The sequence below is a fragment of the Strix aluco genome, chromosome 10 (genome assembly GCF_031877795.1).
Source record: "Strix aluco isolate bStrAlu1 chromosome 10, bStrAlu1.hap1, whole genome shotgun sequence".
NCBI lineage: Eukaryota > Metazoa > Chordata > Aves > Strigiformes > Strigidae > Strix > Strix aluco.
This window is the reverse complement of record NC_133940.1, coordinates 22900875-22921912: the sequence shown is the minus strand read 5'-3', so window position 1 is coordinate 22921912 and position 21038 is coordinate 22900875. Positions and strand designations below refer to the sequence as shown.

Genomic DNA, 21038 nt, shown 5'->3' with positions numbered 1-21038 from the left:
CAGCTACCTGAATCTCAGGCATGCTTTAACTATGTGTGTTAGATGGAGAAAATTCACTGTACTGATCTCATTTGCGTCTTTAAAAGAACAAACCCACTGTGGAAACAGTGCTGAGTTGGGAACCTTTTCTAAAGGGCAATCAAGCAATACACTTGTATTTAAATTTGGACTCTGAAGATTTGTGGATTGCCATTGTTCCACCAAAAGATGAGTGTTTTCATGAGTGTTTTCTCAGTATGACTTAACAAGTAGAGATTCAGCTATACCAACACAAAATGTGTATTCTTCTCTTTTTAGAATAACAATTATATTAATGCAAAGACATCTGTCAACATCAGCCCTCTCATAATCAGGCATGTGATCCTTATTTCCACTATCCACACTGAAACATCCAGGCCAAGAGACCTTCAGTTTATACAGTGAGGCTACAGTGAGGTTCAGCCAAATGGATTCCCTAATCCACAGACAGTTTAAGCTATTTTTCACTGTTGTGAACCATGAGCACATGCAGATGACTCAGATACTGGGGGCCAGAGTTCTCAAATTCGAGAGAGAAAAAAAAAAGTATTTTGTTTGTGGTAACAATAGCTCAATTTTTGTTAAAACACCAGAGTTATCCCTTATGTCTCCTGTATCTCCAAAATAAAATACAAGAGAACAAACTTAAGCCAAAGCCACCTCATTAGGGTGTGTCTGGGCACCCCGCACACAGGGCCCGGCAGCTGCTGCGTGACGATCAGTTGGAGACAAAGCTTTTCTGGAACACACGTACTGCCACGGCCATCGCCGGCCGTCCCGCCTTCTCGAAGCCGGTACTGCCACAGCCGGCCCCGGCCCCTCAGCTCTCTGCCCGCCCACGGACCCGCCAGCTTCGTCTGAAAGGAGACGGCCAAGGCCCAGGCTCGGCCCTTCCTCATCCCAACAACCTGAGGGATAATCCACCGACACGCCGGCTCCGCGCTGCCAAAGCCAGGGCCGGTCAGTTCTGTTTCACACTTCACCTTTCCACTGGGGGTTTGTGTGCCAAAACCCCAAGCGCCGCCATTTCCTGGAGAGGCACCGCCAGCCCCGCGACTGCGCGCGCGCTGTAGCGCCGGCCGGGTGTGGCGCATGCGCGGAGCCCTCAGGGACGCATGCGCGAGGCGCTCAGGGGCTGAGGCGGTGGATTGGGAGGAGGCGGCGGGGCCGGAGAATCAGGAACTGCTCCAGCCGCGGCGGGGAGGGAACGGGAGCGCCCGGATCGGGACCTGCCCCGTGGTGCGTATCGGCCCGATGGGGCCTTGAGGATCCGGTCCTGGTGAGAGAGGAGGGCGTTTCTGCCGGGGCGCAGAGCCGCGGGGAGGATGGAGGGTCAGGCGGCTCCGGGCGCTGGCGGCGGCGAGGAGCCCCTGAGCTCTGGCAGGATGAACCCGAAGCGGAGTGGGCGCGCCGCGGAGGAGGAGAGCCGGAACAAGCCCAAGCTGGTGAGCGAGCTGGGGGGGCTGGGAGGGGGCAGGGGACGGCCTAGGGACGAGGAGGAGGGCGGGGGAGGGGGAGGCGCGGATGCCGCCTTGTTGCTTCCCAAGTAGAGTCTGGGGTGGAGGGGCGTGTGGCAGCGCAGGGTGTGTGTGTGTGTGCGGGGCGGGGGGGGGGGCTTTCAGGAATTAAAGGCTCTTTTTTTAAAAAAAACCCAAACCGTCAGCTTCCGTGAGGGTTTTGGGGCGCTTTTCGGAAGCGGGAGGTGACAGCTGGAGGGGGCGTGCAGCGCGCTGAGGGCCGCGCTCTGGGACGGCCCCGGGGGAGCCGGGACTTGCCGTGCTCTGCGGGCGGGTTTTGCGCGGGCTTTGCGCGGGCCGTCCCTCCGCGGAGAGGTGAGGTGACAGCGGTGTGCTGTAGGCAGGACCTGTGGGAGTAACCTCTGCTCGCCTCTTGAGTCGGAGCTCACAGGCTTGGGTGGGTTTTTTTTCTGTCTCTGTTGAAGCATCCTGACTGTTGGTGGTTATGATGCAAACGATGTGCCTCCCAAGTGAACTTCTGAATTAATGTGACAATAGTTTAAAAATGTGGATAACGTCCAGCCTTTTTGGAAAGATGTGGCAAGCTTTTGAGCACATAAATCCTCTAGGACTGTAGGATTTGTTCATTATGCCTGTGTTTTTTTGATTTAAAAGAAGATATTTCTACTTACAGACCTGATAATTTGAAACATAGGTACACATCAGAGACAACATCACTGGATTGTATCTCACTTTATAAATACCGTAGCAGCAAAAACAATCAACATGACAGTATTTACTTTTAATTGTTTACTTCTGTTACTTAAACTTATTTGTTTCAACGTTGAATCGATTCATTTTGGCTCAGTGATGGCTTTTCAAAGAGCAACAGTGTAGCGGACACTTAAAACTTACCTGACTTCTTGTCGAATAGAGTACTAGTTACAAACTTTATTTAGTCTGTGCAGTGGTTTTCACAGATAGTGATAAAAGTAAGGCACTATGTAAGTGCTCCCACCTTGTGTTCCTTCTATTAAGTATAGTGCAAGCAGAGATTTCAGCTGATGAGCCTGGGAACTGAGGGGGTTTTGTCACTGGAAACTAAGTTAGAATGCGTGTGGGGAAGATGTTAAATTTGTAACGTATGAGGCATTGAAAAGTTGTTGAAAGTTACAATTATTTAAAAGGATGGCAGAAAGCCAGAATACTGAGTAACTTGAAGTGTGCTTGTGTTGAAAGTGACCATGTATATTTTAGCAAAAGGTAACTAAATGTGATTTCTTATTTTGTTTTATGGTGTGATTGGAAACAAACTCATACTTCCTGGCATAGGATAAATATCAACAAACTTCTTCATATAAACAAAGTGTTTGGTTTTGTTTATACTACCTTTAGTATTTCCTAGCTAAATAGCTAGAAGGGCTGCTTTCAGGGAAGATGCCTGCAGGGAAGTGATTTAAAAATCACCCAGGAAAGTGCTTCTGATGGAAACTGTGGATGCAGATTTGAATTTTGCTCTAGCAGAGGAGAAAACTTTGTTCTGAAAGAAGCACATAATTTAAGAAATAAAAGTGAAATGAGCTCAAAATTGGATTGAACAGGACACCTATTTCCATTGCGTGTTCTTTTCAGTTATTCTAGAATCACTAAAGTAGACTTTTATTGTTACAGTTAGTGGAAAAAGTATATCATGTTAATATTTGACATCATGTACAGTCATATGCTTTTATTTCTTGAGGGGATGATTACAGTCCAGCAGCAACATGGATCAGAGTAGTGGCACGTTGCTTGAATCGGGTATCTTCTGAAAGATACTTTTGATCTGAGATGAAGTGCCTTTGATGATAGAATTGAGTGAATGTGTTGAATGGGAAAGTAGATTTTTTTTTCATTCTGGGCATGATGTACACAAACAGTGTATAAAACTGACATGAAGAAGGATTTACCTCTAAGGAAGAAAAGGGATGGGATTCTGGTGTGGTTTAAGTTGAGGCGGTGAGAGTGCACAGACAGATTTATCAACTACTGCCATAGGCTTGCAAGGGAAGAACAAGACTGTAATCAGGGAAAGACTTCATCCATTATATAGGAGAATAATCTTACTAAATTTTGCTGGCTTTAATTTTGAGTGAGGAATTGGTTCTAATGAGGCTAGCGATATCTTTAAGTACTCGAAGAGCAACCTTATGTGTACCGCATCCCTGTTCTCTTCACTGTGCAAAGAAGGTGAAGGTATTTTGGGGATTTCTGTAAGAGAAGCCACGCTGTTTGTGAAGTGTTAAGTTGTCACTGAGTTTGTATGCAAAGTTTCTTTGGTGTGGAAATTTTCTTGGTTCAGCTTCATAACTTATAATTCATCAAGTTTCAGTAGAGTTATAGAGATGAATCAACCAGCACTTGTTTGTTACATATAATTCAAGGAACTCTACAGTGTGCTGAAAGAGCATGTCTCTTTTCTAAAACTTATTTCACACAGCAAGTGGAGTGCTGAACAAGGGCTTGGTGGGAGAGGGTGTGCAACTACATGTAACACAAGCTTTATTTTTAGTTCCTGGCATAGCAGCTGAAATTAGGCAAGTCATTGGGAAGAAGTCTAGGGGAATGATTTTTATATGATGGTCTAAAAATGGCTCTAGATGACAGGGAGCTGGGAAAGCTGAAGTCATTATGTTTGGGGAAGGGAGACTCTAGAATAAGGAGGAAGTTTTTTGTTTCCTCGTGCTCTTCATCGGAAGGTAAAAGGTGGGAAATGGTGCTTGGCCTGCAGAAGCATAGTGGTTTGGTGGGGGGTTTTTTGTGTGGTTTTGTCCGGGTGTGGGTGTGTTTTTTTTTTTTGAGGACTGAAGCCTGATCGATGACATTTATTCCCAGTTGACAGGAAGTAAGACTAGACTATCAAGAGAGGATCTGTGCTAGAAAAGAAATTGATGGTTTAAAGTATTTTTCTGTAAAATAATTGATGACATATGTATGCATACAGATAATTGAAGATGGGCTATATTAGAACTAGTAATTCAGTTGTTCTCTGCTTTGGGTCATTCTGAGAGTCATTCAAGTTTCATATAATTTCTTGAATGTGACAGAACTGCACAATGAGAATTTAGTTTTTATACTATTAGTGTGTAAACTGGAGTATTTTTCAAAAATGTAATGCCTCTCATGAGCACCTTCACATATCACAGCTGCTTAAACAGCTCTGACTTAATATTTTTTTTTCCTCATTTTTTGCTGGCACAAAGACTGAAGGTGGGAATGAGTGCCTGGTGTTTTTGTCATTATTTTTGTTTACAATGAAATGGGCAGACAAAAATTAAATTGTTTTGGCAAACAATCATCTGATCTCATGCCAGCCCTGAGAATAGGCTGGCATGAGATGGCTGTGAGCAGTTACATTCTTAACTGGGTTTGGCAATGTGCTTGTTTTGCTTGTTTGAAAGTATGCTTGTTATACTAGGGGAAACAGGCTAAATGAAGGTTGTCAGGGAGATTGTGGGGATTCCAGTGTTTGTTAATCCTTAACTTAGATGTTGTTTGCTCTCCTTAACACTTCAGTATCGCCTGGGAAGTATATAATTTTGTTGGGTACCTAGGAAATTGGTAAATGCTTGAAAGTGTCCGGTCTCATTTGACATAGCTATTGTAGCTTAGCTGAACCCAAAGTCTTATCAAGGTGTTCATCTTTTTAGTGGAGAAGTTGAAGCCAGGCTTTTTACAGAAGTTCATGGGAGACAGAGGTTGTAAAAAGGAGCAGGAGAGGTTGCTGGAAAGGAGACTGAGTATAAGGGGGAAAAAATCATGTGAAGGATGGTTGAGCACTGAATGACCAGAGACACTGGAATCACTGTCCTTGAAGGTTTTCAAGACCTGGCAACCTGGATGAAGCCTTCAGCAGGCTGGTTAGATTTGGTGTTCACCCTGCTTTTTGGGTGGGAGTTCGGACTAAACCAAGAAAACAATGAGATCCTTTGAAACATATGTTATTCTATGAATCAGTACTTGAGGTGTTACAACAGGATTTGTGGTGCTTCCTGACTGTTAACTAGAAGTTAATACGGCCACTGGTTTCTGCGTGTTTTTAAGTTAATAATAAATCATGTCAGTTTAGTATTAGCATAAGTAGAAATATTTCTGTGCGTGTAGTGGCTAGTGTCATGCTAAAAGCATGCTCCATTACCACCAGGTTTAGTTCAGGTTTGTGTGGTAGTTGTTCAGTGATAGATACTCTTAGCTACAAATAAATTTCTGAAAGGGTCCATCTTCTGAGTGTGATGCTGCTGTCTTTAAAAGTAGATTAGAAGAAAGATCTTGTATAACATGAAAAACAAATTGTTAGGGGTAAGAGCTTATTTAATTGTATATCAAGTGGATTTGGTGATTCATGCAACAAGGAGCAACTCATACTTTGTTTTAAAAGCAGAAATTGTTTATGCTTAAGACTGAAGTCTTTTAAACCCTGTGAGCTTTGAGATGAATCAAAAGCTATGAACTCAACATTCTGACTAATGTGCCATAAACTAGCGTCAAACAGTGGAATAAAAGCTTTTATCAATTAGCTTTAAAACAGAAGTGAACTGAGTGTGCTTGGGAGGATGGTTTCCCAGCTACGTTTCTCCACCCATATCAGTGCAGGAGTTAACCAGTGCCTTAAATTCCATGTGTCTGTCACTGTCAGACAGGCTGTGTGTTACAGGACCTACATCCCATCATCACCTTTGACTCCTAAGGTGGTTTGATGTCGTTCTCCTGTGGAGAGATAACATGCTTTTTACACATGACTTGTTTAGATGTTTGTATACTGCATCTGTGAACTATGAGTCAGATCGAGCAGAGATTTTTGGCAAATGAATGAAATGTATTAAATTTGAGATCATAGTGTCTCTGGGTAAAATCAGCACATGCCTGTAGAGGATTCTTGCTTCAAGGGTGTGCCTGAGGAAGAAGTGAACTGAAATGTGTGTGCTTTAGAAGACTCTTGGTCTTACCAGATCAAAGTTAAGATATTCCAGCAAGTGAAGTTAGGGTGCAACCATTACTGAAGAGTAAAATTTATGTCTTGGGAAATTTTGGTTCTATTGCTGAAAAGTATACTGATCAGGCACTACTGATACGGTAGAGTAGGGCATGGTTGGTGCTGAGACTTAAGTAAAAGCTTTAGCTTTTCATGTGAATTGATATTGACACTGTTTAAATGAGGTGATAGATGCAGTGATAAGCCTATATCCTTGTGGTAATTAAACTTCCTGAACTAGTCCTTGTAAGACAAAGCTGTAGCGCTCTTCTCTACCATACAGGAAGCTTTGCAAACAAAGCAGATTCCACTTAAGCAATGTGAAAGACAGTTGCAGTGAGAACTGACAGTGTGCGTATCAAATAGAAGTGATGTTTTCTGAGGTTTTAAGCACTATGGTGCTCAAAATCCAAGTTATTGAGGATCAACTTTTGTTTTTGTGTTACAAATAGCCTGTAAAACATGCTAATAATACAGTGATTGCTGATGACCCTGTAAAGATAGGCTTAAAAACGTTGGGTGGGTTACAAGATGGCTTCATATTTTCTGCATCACTTGCAGTTCTTTACAGGTGAGCAGTAATGGCTAATAACTTTCCTCTAATTCTTTACATCCCTGTCCAAATTTAGAGGTAAAATAGAACAAGAGATGGCAGTTGCTGAAGCAACTGACAATTTCAGTTGGTTATTCATCAGTTTACTTGTTCAGCCTTAAAACCACAAGAAGTTAGGAAACTACTAAAATGATTTTTTTTTTAATGCAGTTCCTTGCAACTTGTATACCATGGTCATTCTTTTCATTCATTTTTTAAAAAATCATTTAGTTTGTGTTGGTGGAAATAAGTTTTCTGTTATGGAGGGCTGTGGTGGTAGAGCAGATGATTTTGACAAGATTAGCAGTTGAAAGACTTTCTTTAGTATTTGTGTAGCAGTTTATAAAGTTGCTGGTAGAAAGCTGACTTGTCTTAAACTTGCATTTTATTTATGTATGAAACTGATGTTTTACTTAAGATCTTGTGAATAAAGTAGCTTTTTCCTAGAGTGTTGGTGGAGTGAGCACCTCTAGGTTTCCCACTTCCAAGCATAACTTCCTGATAGGTAGATAAGCAAAATCTTGCTTGACAGAAGCAGTGCTAACACAGTCTTCAAGGCAAATATATTCTACTTGTTAACTTGTAATTAACTGTATGTGAGAAAGGGGTGACAATTAAAGAATCAGCTTTTTTGAGGCACCAGTGTAGACTTAAGCAGTCTCCAGACCAACCTTGGTGCTCTACTGACATGAGTTTTTTGTGTGGTAGTGGGACAAACGAGATCATGAAACTGAATCACACACCCCACCCCACCCCCTTTATTATTTGTTCTTCTTTGACTGTTTGCTAGAACTAGTAAGACCAGTGTTATGGCACACTAGCATTCCTCCTTTTTCTATTGGTTTATCTAAAGTTCATCCACTTGTACTATTAAATTATGATTGTGTCTGCATTTCAGGCATCTTCTCATGCCAGCTGTTTAGTTGGACACAGTGTGAAAGCAGCGCGTTGTATGCACATGGGCAGATCTGAAAAGGATCTGCTATGGCAATTAAATGATATTGAACCTAAGTCGTGCTATAAACTATAAACTCATCTGATTTATAGAAATTGAGAAATACCTTGAAAGTTCAATTCTAAAACAAGCCCACACATGGAAAATGTTGTACAGTTTGATACAGCAACTGAAGGTCTTCGGTCCACCTGGGTGTGGTAATATTTGCTTTTAAGGTGCAGTGCATACTGTAATATCACCACACCTCCTCTGATATATAAACCAAAAATGTTCTTAAGAGCTTCTAATAGATATGGGCTCTTCCTGTGTAAAGAGGAAACTGTATTTTCATATTAATTTCAAGCTGTTCTGAGGGAGAGTGGGAGAAGAGGAAGTTAAAGGTTGTGCATGTGACAGGTGGCTTTCTTGTGAGGTTCCCTTCTTAGTCCTTTTACTCATCCTCACAGAAAATCATTGGAGACAGGATGGTGTTGGAGGAAAGTATTAGGTAGGCTGAGTGTGTGATGCATGCTTCCTATTTGTAAGTGTTCTTTGCATAGTGCTATCAGACATGGAGGACATCAGAGATGAAAAAATGTTTAATTACTAAAAAAAAAATCAATTTATACTTTGTAACAATTAAGTGTGTTTAAGCTTGTTTTGAAAGTGTAGCATGTAAGTGTAAAAGTCACCAGTCGATTAAAAAAAGTAATTGGAAAGAATCCTGTCTTCTGTCCCTCAATGATTTTTGTGTGTGTATATATATATATTTTTTAACACACGTAGTTTTACTGCTCTCCTAATTGTAGTGGAAAGATGACGTTATCTCTTTATAACAAAACTAAATTAACATATTTAGTTTACCCCTTTATGTGAGAATAAATAAAGGAGAACTTGCTTGAGGAATGCAGAACTTTCAAAGCAGTGCTACCTCCTAGTTTAGAACAAATTTTTAAATAAAAAAGGTAAGATTGAGACAGTTGGGGAATAGTACTGCAGAATCCCAACAAGGAGCTATGGGTCTGTAGCTGTACAGCCAGTAAAGCAGCGACTGTAATTTTAGATTTATGTAAGCCAAGGGAATTTCAGGAAAGGTACTGGTGGATGCAGGTTGGCTTGAAGGTACACAGGCCCATTCCCTCCTGTTTCTTTGTTCAGGGATTAGCTAGTTAAACATTAAAAACTTTGCCCTGTATGGGATCACATAAACACAATCGCGTTATAATACATATTTAGGCATGAAGATGAGAGGAAATAACTGCAGACCTTAAATGTTCTTGAGGATACCTTTTTGTCACAACTAGTTAGTTATGTGTTTCCAAGTGTCTCTTTATAAATTCATGTTGGTGTCTCAAGGATAGTTAAACATGACAAAATAAGTACTTTGGTCAGGAAAAATGTTTGTTCTGCAGTTAATTCATTCCTAATATGGTAAAAGTTAATGATGGTTGTTAGAATATGACCTTTAAAGATACCTGTGTTATTTTTTTCAGTGACTGTAGCTTTGTGAGGAACAAATATTAACCCAACATAAGATTCATTAAAATCTATACTCCCAACAACAGATAGAAGTAGGTAGTTCTTGTACAGTATAGAGTTTTCTGCTTTCCTGTCTCCATTTCTGCTGTGAATTACTTTTCTACCTATAAAATTGAAGTAACTTCTAAAATACTGTGGCTTCATAATGGAACTGTGCTGGATGTTTGCATTTGTAATTGTGTGTGTGCATGAGTAAATGAGAACTTGACGGTTATTAATAGTTGAGACGGTTACATGCAGTGTTCCAGTTGCACTGGAACAGGTAAGTATTTGCATAAAGAAGAAAAAAGGTGACAGCGTATCAGGCTAAGCATATATACTGATGCCATATAAATTTTAATTTTTGTGCCAGCCACATTTAAACAGGAGGTTTAAATACAGAACCTGAAACTCAAAGGATAAACCCATGTCAGCTGTCCAAGGTCAGAAGTAGGCACATGAACTCAAATTAACTGAGATCCTTCAGTCTGTGTCTGTTCCTCTTTGTAAGCCATGCAGTAGCATTTCTATCTAATTTTGTATACCCTGAAGTAAAATTTACATACAATAACTGTTTTGATAATCACTGCAAGTCTTTGGCTGTAAAAGTTTTAGCCATGCACAGGTTGAGTGAACTAATGAATATGACAGTTTAGTAGAAGGTAGTTTATAACCAGACTTGAGACAGAAGTTGCAATCAGCTTTAACATTGAAGCACCTAGTAAGTGATTTTATCCTGTCTTTGGTGTCAGTATAACGGTTTATTTCTGCTAGTGCTGCCAGTCTTCATTTCCATAAAACCAGCTGCTTCTTCCTCTTTTGTGGGTGGTGGGTTTTTTTTGGTCTTATCATATAATGGGGCGGCAAGAGCTGTTACTCCCAGGCAATCCACTTTACTAGAAATGCTTCAGTTCTTCCTTTCTACTCCTCTGTGGCAAGTGGATCTTCCACTGCTTTATTATCTTCAACAACAAAAAGTGAGGTGAGGAAACTCCTTTGATTCAGCACACAATTTCTTGGCTGAGATAGAAACGCACTGGGCAATGTCTGCTGCAGTCTCTCTAACCTTTACAATCTTCCATTCTCTACTATTCTACCATCTTCCAGCAGTGCAGTTTGATTTTCACTCTCCAGTTTATTTACAGCTCAATGGAGGCATTCCCAAGCTAGAAAGGTAACGAGTACAGCACCAGGCTTTGGTAAAATTTCCATCTGTAAACCAGATAGACAATTTTAATTTTCATATTTTACAAATATGTGTTCATATTTGAACTTCAGACAAATCTTGGGTGGATAAGACAGGCTTCCTAAATCCATTAAGGTTAGTTTACAGTATTTTGTGATTCAAACTAATTCCTGAATGACTTAAAAGATAAGTAGTAACCCTGTGAGTTAACATTTTACATTTAAAAAGAATTGTTTTGTGACTTTATAGGAAAACCTTTATGAAATTCATGTGAGTGTTCATGAGTAAGCTGAGCACACAACACAATTCAATGTTATGATAATATTATATTTTTGCGTACTTTATCCTTTAGCGGAAGATAGCAGATTCTCCATAATAACCTGTTAGAGGCATCTGTAATCCTGTTCCTTCTTAACAGGGAATCTCACCTGTACTGAAGTCAAATGATACTATTGGCTTCCTCATTATGATGTACAATATAATTCCTCTGTATTCATATGCTACTTCATTTCCTACTTCCTTGAAGGACAAATAATCTTCTCAGGAAGCTGTTAATAATAGGAAAGAATAGGAAAAGGAACAGAAAGCCCTTGTGTGTATCACAGCGGCTATAAATTCAGTTTAACCCAATAAGCTTTGACTATTGAGGTACATTATGGTCCACGCCCGCAGGAATTACTTGATCTAGAATTTCTGTTCTTCAGGGAGAAGCTGAAGTTCCTTGCTATGGCAGCAGCATTGCTTCTTTTTCCAAGTTTTAGTATCACATTTTTTATTATTGGGGGGGGGGGGGGAGTAACTTTGCCATCAACTTTTTTGCTGTAGGGATCAAATACTGCTCTGATCAAGTACTTGTTCTTTACTAGGAAGTCTGTGTCTTGGAAGACAGACAACATTATTTTAAGAAGTTGTTGACATGATCCCTGTGACCGTATGTTCCAAGACTGCTGGGTACAGACAAAATGAATAATGTTCACGAGTAATTCCTGCTTCTTTGGCTCTCTGCATCCCTTCCACAGCCAGTTCCTTTGTGGGCCGTGTTTTCAGTTGGTTGGATTTTGTGGGGTTTTTCTTACTATTTAAAAAACAACCCGAACAAAGCAAATGCACATGTCCTCACTTCCTCAAAGTCTATCAGAGGTAAAGTACTCCGTTTTCAAGGAGCTGTCCAATATCCAGTGAAGCTCCTCACAGTATAGACTTTCTGACCACTTTTGCAACTTGCTATGTGTCTTCTGTTTTATTTCTAAGTGTATTGATTCTCTCCCAACAGATACATTCTACCAGTTTTATCCTCACCTCAGATGGTAGCAGAGGAAAATTCAAATGGACTGTGTCACTTATTTCAGTGTTTACTGTACCCACAAGAGCAAGAGGTGTTCTACAAAGCCAACAGCATGATCAGTTAAGAATCTTCCCCAAGCGATCTCTCCATATAACAGGAAGAAAAAGTGTATAGACATTGATCCTGTCACTTGGGTTAGGTGTTAAGCTTGTATTAGGGTATTAGGCTATGCTTGCACGTGCTGGTGAAATAGGAAGCTAGTAAGCAGGAATGGAAAAAAAAAAAAAGTGCAAAAGTACAGAATAATTTTCTTAAATCAGTTTCTCAAATCAGTTTCTGCTTGATTTTTCAGAATGATTTCAAAAGAAACTGTCAAGTTAACTGGTCATTGCTCATCGTGAAAGAAAAAACTAGGTTTCAACAAAAGATTAATCCCAGGTTCAAAGCATATAATTGTAGTTAAAAGGGCTGCATGTCTATAAAAGAGTAAAACCAAACTTTGGTAAAAGTGAAGGTGAACCTTGTCACTATAAAAAAAGGTGTCTCTCTTTAGGAAGTGAGGTATGAAACGAGGAGGCCTATAATAGCTTTTGCTCAGTCTGAGCAGCTCCACACTGTGCCTGAACGAAAAGATCAGCCACTTGTACTCAGAGGATCCTGGAACAAGGAAGGCTGATGAAGAACAATTTGATGCACATCAAGTATTGCTGTCTAACAAAACTGGCTTTGTTCTGCTCCTGCACTGAAAGCAAAGAGCTCAAATTCACTGCTTGTATCTAAGCGTAAAATTGAGATAAAGTCTGCACTTACTATGTCAGTAATTGTTTTGACATAGTTTTTCAAGTTTAACTGTTCCTGAATGTTTCAAAAGCATTTCACAATAATATTCTACCAAAAAAGCAAAAGCCAAGTTTCCTAAAAACTCAAAGCTCAGAAGTCAAACAACTATCTTTCTGAAAAATAAGCAGCAGAGGTACAGGGCTGAGTACAGTACTGACAGGCAGCCTTGGCAGAAAAGCAACAGGCGTGCAACTGGTACTGTAAGCATCTAAACCTTCCATTTACTGCACTGAGAACTGTTCTGTGTTCATTTTTAATTAAGTCCTGGAAGTTGATCCAATGACTATTCAAGTGACTAATTTAGCAAGTGATCTCAGTCTATTTTCCTAGTAAAAAACACTTCATAATTTTCTTTCAAACCAAGTGATTTGCTTGCTGTAGGTGCGCTAAACAGAATATGCTGATCCTGACAAGCAGTGCTGCCCAATCGCAGTATAGCAGCAACCACTTGGACAGATGGCTTCTTGTCTAATAAAGTATATCTGGCACTTTTTACAGGCACCAAATATATGTACAGAAAGCTACATGGGCGTATCAAAGGATTTTTGAAATTATTCCAATGCACTTCTAATCTACTAACATTTTACTAAAGGAAGCTTAGGAGGGGCAGTTTTTGAAATAAGCTTTCTTATCAAGCAAAGCATGAAACGTAATTGGCACTCGACTGTCTGAATCCCATTTTTTTGAAATAATGCTCTTCAAGAAAGACCATTAAAGTATCCATTATGAAGATTATTAGATTTGAAAGTGAAATTATGTAAGCCCCAAATAAATGCAATGCTAGTCTGCAGGTGACCCCGAAAATAAAATGTATATGTATATGTCTACAGTGGATAGCTGTACGCTTAGCTTAACAATTTAAGTACATGAAGAAGTAGAATTCTCTTACTTATTTTTCCCATTTATTCTGCTGACATTTGGTGCAGTCCCATATGCTGTCTTCATATTGTCAAATACGACTTCCTTCTTTTCTTTATGCAAATACTTGCATGTTCTAGTGCAACTGAGACACTGCATGTGACGTGAGGTCTTCCTGTAGGTACCTGTAGTTCCTATGCAGAAACTTGCTATGAATTTCTGTTGCTACACTTCAGAGAAATTTGCCAGGCTGAACAGAATCCTTAAAGTAGACGATTCTTAAGAGAAGTTTCTTAATTATACATTTTTGGGCCTTAAGGACATGTAGCCATGGAGTTTATTTGTGTGAGTTATGGTTGGTGGTTTTTGGATGTGTTTTCTCTGTTTTGTTTTGTTTTTTAAGACGTGTCCTATAAAACCTTCTGTTGGTTAATGATTATGCAATGCCACATGCATTTCTAAATTAAGTACTAGAACCAGTGGGTAGAATTTCTGAATAAAAATGGAAGCTTCAAACTAAAATAAAAAGTTTAAAGTGTTTGTTGTAAGGGCAGGGTTTGCCGTGTCTCTTAACCTTTGTAAAGATCTTGATTAGTTAAATACTTCTTGGAATATTAAACCTGCATATTGAGGCTAGTAAGCTAGTACGCACTTCTTATTTGTTGTGAAATTTATGAATGGGTTTATGACTTGGCTCTTTCCATTATGACTTGGCTCTTTCAGAAGTTTAGTTAACTAGCAAACCGTTGCTCGATAGTTTTAAGTGAGGAATTTAAAAGCCATGGAGCATTCTGAAGAGAGACAGTTTGTTCATCTATACTGAAAAGCATGCTATACTGTCACAAGACATTTTTCCAAGATGCTCAAAGGAAAACCTGTCTTGCATGATCACTAGATATCAAAATAAGAAAGAGATCCTGGCTGTACAAAGTGCTGTATGAAGAGCTCACCAGTAATGTAGTCTAACAGTTATAAACTCTGCTGTATCTGTGCTGCTTTAGTGATGACAACTTACCTGATACGGTTGGTGCAGAGACTTGATGGAAAATATTTGGACTCTAGCAGTAGCTCTGGAAAATGCCAAAACCTACTCTGTTTGCCTCTGCACTGGCTAACGTGAAAACTACCTCTTTTAATATGCTTTTTGAAATAATTTCTACAGTAGTCTAAGCTGATCTGACTGCTGACTGTCCTGGTGCCACCCTTGCCCTTTTGTCTCGCAACCAGCCATGTTGTTGGCTTAGGCTGACATGGAACTGCAGCTTTTGGAAGAAGCTTTTAATTTTGCCCTGATTTTTAAAGCTTACTTATCAGTGAACACCAATAAATTATTGTCTGAAACAAACTTTTCAAAATGGTAATGGCAGTTTGAGCTACAAATAACAGAACAATGTTAGTTGAGTTGTCTCCTTCATATCTTCATTTACAAAGCTGCTGAAATTAAAGCTAAGTTTGTTTACAGTTATTTTTTTCAACTTCTGAATCAGTTTTCTTATTGGTAAAGGCTTCTTTGAAGTCATCTGGAAAAATGCAGTTTTTTGAACAGTCCATTTGCTTTTGGAATGTGATGCCTATCAGGCAAAAATGAGGAAGCAGTTTTAGTTTCTCTCAACCTCCATTTTTAGTCAGACCGCACTGATACGTAGGATCTATTACCCTTTCATAGAGACATGCTGTGGAGGTGCCCCTTTCCCTCATCCCCTGAGGATCAGACAGTGGCATTTGTGAGGGCAAGTGTCCAATATGCTTAATGTGCCTCTAGCCTGTTTTCCCCTCCCTACTGTTTGGGAGCAGGGCTGAGTCACTCAATCTCCCAGCACTATGAATAAAGAATTGGTGCCCTCTGCTGTTAATAATTACCAATTTGGGTGACCCTCTGGCTTTATTTAGTATGAGGAGTTGTCTGACTTCTTTTCCTAGTATTGCTTATTTCTGGATGTTCAGTCTCCTGGGGGGGAAAAAAAAAAAAAAAGAGTAATTGGGGAAAGCCAGGCAGGTTCCTGGTTGGGAAGATGGCTGCAACCCTCCAGTCCAATAGCGCTGACTCTGTGCTGTCAACATGAATAATTTTTCAGCTTCATTTTGGCAGCCTGGTGTAAGGTGTTCATATGCTCCCTGGTCTCACTTTGTAGTGCCTCAAGGGAGTGTTTACCTTCATGTTCAGGTTATAGATTAAGCCTTAGTTTAATAATTCAATATTTAAATTATTAAATAATGCATATTTAAGGAATTTGTGAACCAAACAGCTGCAAAGCTGTGTCATATAGACCAAATGCAAATGTGTAACAGTAGTAACAAAACTGTTAGTGTTGCTAACTTGAAGTATCTTTGGTACACCAGATGGACTACTACTAATAATTTGAAGTTCTTTTTGAAAGAATGGTAAATGTTCCTTAAAGTGCCAAAGAAACAACTATAAAGCAAACATTTTATGAATTATATTTTAGTAATATTACTAGTAATGCCAGCTATACTGTGTCATGGATAAAGATCTTGAAAGTTCTATATCAGTGTGTAGTTCTAGTTTTTGTACATCAGCTATTGTGACTTGGGTATATTCACGGTTACCTAGGTACCTTTTTACATTTAATTACAAAATTGAATATGTTAACAGGTTGTTAAATTGTCTAATGTGAATGTTACTCATTCTTTATGCTGAAGAACAGAGGTTGTAGGAGTGAATTCTATTTTGTGGCTGGAAGACCTACACTCAGGTTGCACATAACTTTTTCTACTTAAGGTATTAATCGGTTTGTGGTTTTGTCCCTTTAAACTCCCTTGGTTCAGGTAGTCTTATGGGAAGTTATTCCCTTCCTGTTTGTATGCAAATTTATTTGCAGCCAGTTAAAAAACACTTATCCTTGAGCAAAGTTTTACAATGTCTTTAGCAAGTGTTGAAGTCCAGGTAGATTTTAGAAAACAGTCATATCATCTTAGTTTAAAAACAAGAAAGTTAAGGGAAGGTCAAGTTCCTGTTTGTTACACTTAGAAAATTAGGATTGCTAGTAGGGGTTGGAGCTGTTACTGAAGTAGCTTGTGTGCAAGCAGGTGTTGCAGCACACCAGGATTTGCCTGGATGCAGTGGAGTGAAAATGGCTGTTAAGTTTAGAAGTAATCCATCTGATCGTTGTTTCATTGGACATGTGGTAAACTGTGAGCTGCTTTTGATTTTATTTTTGTGATGGTAGTGAGAGTCTTGAGTGTAACAATTCAGAACGTGGCAAAGTAGTAATACTTAATATGTAATGGAAAGATCAATCAATTGCTGTAAATGCACCTTAATTTGCAACTTGTGGCCAGCTCAGGTGATTTGGAAGGTTTTATTAATATAAAAGTTAAAAAAAAGATTTCCAAAGAAATAGACTTGCTGTGAGATTTGCATTAGAAGTTAATGCAATAATCTCAAGTTGTTTAATTCTTTGAATGTTGACATTTACTGCGGTAGCCTGAAATGTGCTTGGATGAGGAAATAGTGATTTTTATACCAATAAATGTAGTGAACTAAGGTGAAAATCTGTCTACTGTTTTTATGTGCAAGATTTCAAATACTCTGAATGATCACATGGCTGATACTGACCTTTTAAGATCAGAGCAGTTTGATGCAGTTGCATTAGTCTATGCTATGATTTTTGTGTGCCTTAATGTCATGATCCATCAGTACTTAGGCAAGTTGTGGGATACTTGGAGTAAACTAAAAATGGGAGGAGTAAATAGAAGGTGGTATTTTAAACTGTTGATGGGCTGGAAAGACTATGTTCAAAAGGGAGAAGCTTTGTCACATGTCTTCTAAGTGAAGAACCAAATAAATGAGTAGGAAATAGTACTTTGATATAGCAGTTGATGAAGTTCCATGGTTTGTGTTGATACTAAAAACTGGGATAGAGATGTTATGCTGCTGTCTTAAGTTATATGTGTGTTTATACATAGAAATATTAATTTTATATCCCTTATCTGCAAAAGTTTTATCATAGAGATTTTTACAAAACCTTTGGCTTTGGGCTGCTTCTAAAATCAGGGAGTTAGTGTCTTTAACAAGCTAGGAAAGGATTGATTTCTTTTCATCTTGTGATGCTCTGGCTGTCTTACAGACAGCTGAAAGAGTAATGCTAGAGGACTGACTACAAAAACTGTGATATCTTAAACTTCCTCCTGGGGAGGTAAACTACTTTTGGTTTATGTTCTTAAATCAGTCTGGAAGTGTGGTTTCTTTGTTAGTGTAAGAGACTGTCAAAATTCCATGTCAGTGAGAATCTACAGGTACATAACTGCCTTGCCTCTGCCTCTAGCTACTTGCAGTTTCTCTTCTACCTGTTAAATGTGCTGCTTATCTTGAGTAGCTACTGGCAGCAGTGTAGCTTATGCACCATAAGGAGGTCTGGGAAGTGCGCTTGAGATGTCTGAAAAAATGCTGTGTGGTATCTTGCTTTAGTATTCTGTATTTTGCCCAGAGGAGTTTGAGTGACAAATGTAATATAAATGTAGAGATGGAATAGATTATCCTGTTCCAGGGTCTGGGAGAGATTGACAGTACTTAAATGAGAAGGGAAGAAAAATATTTCTAGTACAAGCGACTGCTAAAACAGATACAGAGTTTTAGAACTTCTTGCTTACCTGGCTGTCTCTGGGTTGAAGTCATGGTTAGACTTGACTTCATCTGGACTTGCTCAATAATCTCCATTAAAGAAAAAGGTCTTTTTACCAGAGTAATGACATCTTAGTTTTGATTTCAAGATTAGGGTATTACTGCGTGTTTTGACTCCATACTAAATCCAGGTAACAAAAATACAGGAGAGGTGTAGCTGTAAGGAAGAGATTTGAGATATGGCAGTTAGGAAGCTGAAATGATGTCAACATCTGGAGTAGTATGAGAGAAAGATTTTATCCTAGTTGTCTGTAATGGGTCAGGCTGGGATGGAGTTAATTTTCTTCATAGCAACCCTTGTGGTGCTGTGTTCTAGATTGGTGACCAAGATAGTGTTGATAAACCCCCAGTGTTTTAGCTTTTGGTGAACAGTGCTTACTCAGTGTCAAGGTTTACTGTTTCTCAGTGTGCCCCCCCCCAGGAGCAGGATGGGATGGGCTGGAGGTTGGGTGGGACACAGCCAGGACAGCTGATGCAAACTGACCAAAGAGATATTCCATACCATTTAGTACCATGCTCAGCAATAAAACCAGGGCTGGCAGGGTGGGGAGGAGGAGTTTTCTTCCAAAGTAGTAGTTGCTTAGAGGCTGGGTAGGTATTGGTCTGCTGATGGTGAGTGTGATGGCTTTTGTATCATTTGTTTCTTCAGAGGTTGGTTTTTTTTTTGCTTTTGCACTTATGATTCTCTCCCTGATACTGCTGCAGGGGAATCAGCAAGTGGCTGCGTGGGGGCTAACCTGCCAGCCACCTCTGAATACCAGATGTCTCTGCTTATCTTCATGCTGTTTTTAAAGTATGAACACAGTGCCTCTCCTTCCCACCTTGATGCCACCTCCACCATTTGTGGAGCCTTGCAAATTTATTTGTTTCAGAAATACAATATTGACAACTGTAGCCAAGAAACAGAAAGTAGAATTAGGAGCATGGTATATTAATAACTTCCACCAAGGGGAAGTAAAACATTGTGTGGTATCTGTTGAACAGTTTTATAGGTTCATTTCCAGTGACATTGAACTTGTCCACCATGGTAACAGTACACAGTGGTATGGGATGTTGACTAGAAGCACCTTGATCATTTCAGCTGGTGAGACCATAACCGAGGAATCTGAAACCTTGCTGCCCAAGAAAACAGGGTTGTTAAGGAAAAAGCAAGAGGGTACTAGGGAGGGAGAGATAGTAGTCACTGGTTTGTGCATCATCAGTACACTGGCTTTACAAGTTCATCTGTCAAACCTGCAGAAGGCTCAGGAAGCTCGGGACAGGAAATTCTCTTCAACTGAGTCTCAAAAATTCTGTCAAAACTGAGAATGTCGTATAGCTATCCGCTGACTCACTTTGAAGTCCAGGAGTCCCTGTTTGTTTTGGAAAGCTTTCTAAGAGATCTTACTGCTATTTTGTGAAATTGTGGGGGTACCAGAACTAGACAGGTTTGAGGTTGATGTGTTAAACAGTCAAAAGACAAGGTGCAATGGGATGCAAGTCTGATTTTTCACATAAAATGCAGTAGATCATGTACTCATTTAGCTGCAGTTTTTGTTAGAACACTTACTGAAATTTCAAGTGCTTTTAAATGTTAGAATACATGAAATACAGACTATTCTGAAACAGTAGGTAACACTGTCTTTTTTTCTTTGATTTGTGTGTGTGTTTTTTTTTTTTAATAGAATATTCAAATAAAAACTTTGGCAGATGATGTGGTAAGGTCTTTGTAACATCTTAATTAATGGTAACTTCACACTGCATGCTATTTTACTCCAAATGTGGACAATATAACATGTTCTTATAAGGATATTAAGCATTTGATTTCAGAAAATTGAATTACTATTCCTAAAGATTTTAATTTGTAACTTGGAAGTAATTAATTATCTCTATTTGGAGAAGCTTCTTTAACCACATTCTAAATACTTTAGTAATACTGTGGGTATGTTGAAACTGTTACTCAACAGTTCAAGTGTTACTTTTCTTGACCTTCTTAACAGTAAATGATCTGGTGTGGTTCTTCAAAATCCTTAGTTGCCACATGATTCAGGTGGAATCATTTTGCGTAATAAGTGTGTACTGTATGTCAAACAATAAGTTTGTATTCAGTAGCACTAATTTAGTCATTCTGAATACTTTGAAACCTGTTGCTAAGTGTTTTTACAGAAACCTATATCAAAACTGATTTCAGTAAAATCGTAAATTTTTATTTTCTAGATATAATAGATAAGCCATGCTGGCCACTTAGTTAATAATCACTTACATGTCTGAAACAAAATAATTGCACTTAGTAATTATGTAGAAAATTCTTTAACGACATTAAAGTGATCTCATCATTGCAATCTAATTAAACAAATTTGTTGTTAATAAGATATAGTGAAAGAGATCAGAGTGTGATGAAATTGATCTTAAATGGCTTTTTTTTGCTGACCGCTGAATGGGCATTTTAATGTAAGTGAACAGTAAAACTACATTTGATGTATATTTGCGAATTTGGGATATTGCCTTTCAGGCATATGTCCTATCTTTGGCCTTTTCAATAGGCTATGCCCTAATTATAGCTTCAAAAAATGTAAACAATTCTAATAAGGAAAAAATGGGATTAAAGTAATATTCTTGCCTTTTTAAAGAAATTAACAGTATCCTTGTAGGTAATGTGTTTCTGTCCACAAATGTAAGACTTCTAAGGAAGAAGAAAACCCAAACCCAGCCCCCCTCCCC

The 21038-nt window shown here is 39.2% G+C and overlaps 1 protein-coding gene across 2 annotated transcripts in view; it reads left to right on the top strand.

Moving 5' to 3' along the window:
- The first annotated feature begins 1167 nt into the window (after nucleotides 1-1167).
- The window catches only part of DIAPH2 (diaphanous related formin 2), a 247805-nt gene continuing 227934 nt past the window's right edge, over nucleotides 1168-21038 (top strand). For both annotated transcript variants that reach the window (XR_012624543.1, XM_074834780.1), the window contains exons 1-2: nucleotides 1168-1463; nucleotides 20003-20035. Coding sequence is in view for 1 of the 2 variants with exons in the window: in XM_074834780.1 (XP_074690881.1) it covers nucleotides 1344-1463; nucleotides 20003-20035 (153 nt within the window). In the remaining variant the exon portion in view is untranslated. The remainder of the gene's footprint in view (nucleotides 1464-20002; nucleotides 20036-21038) is intronic.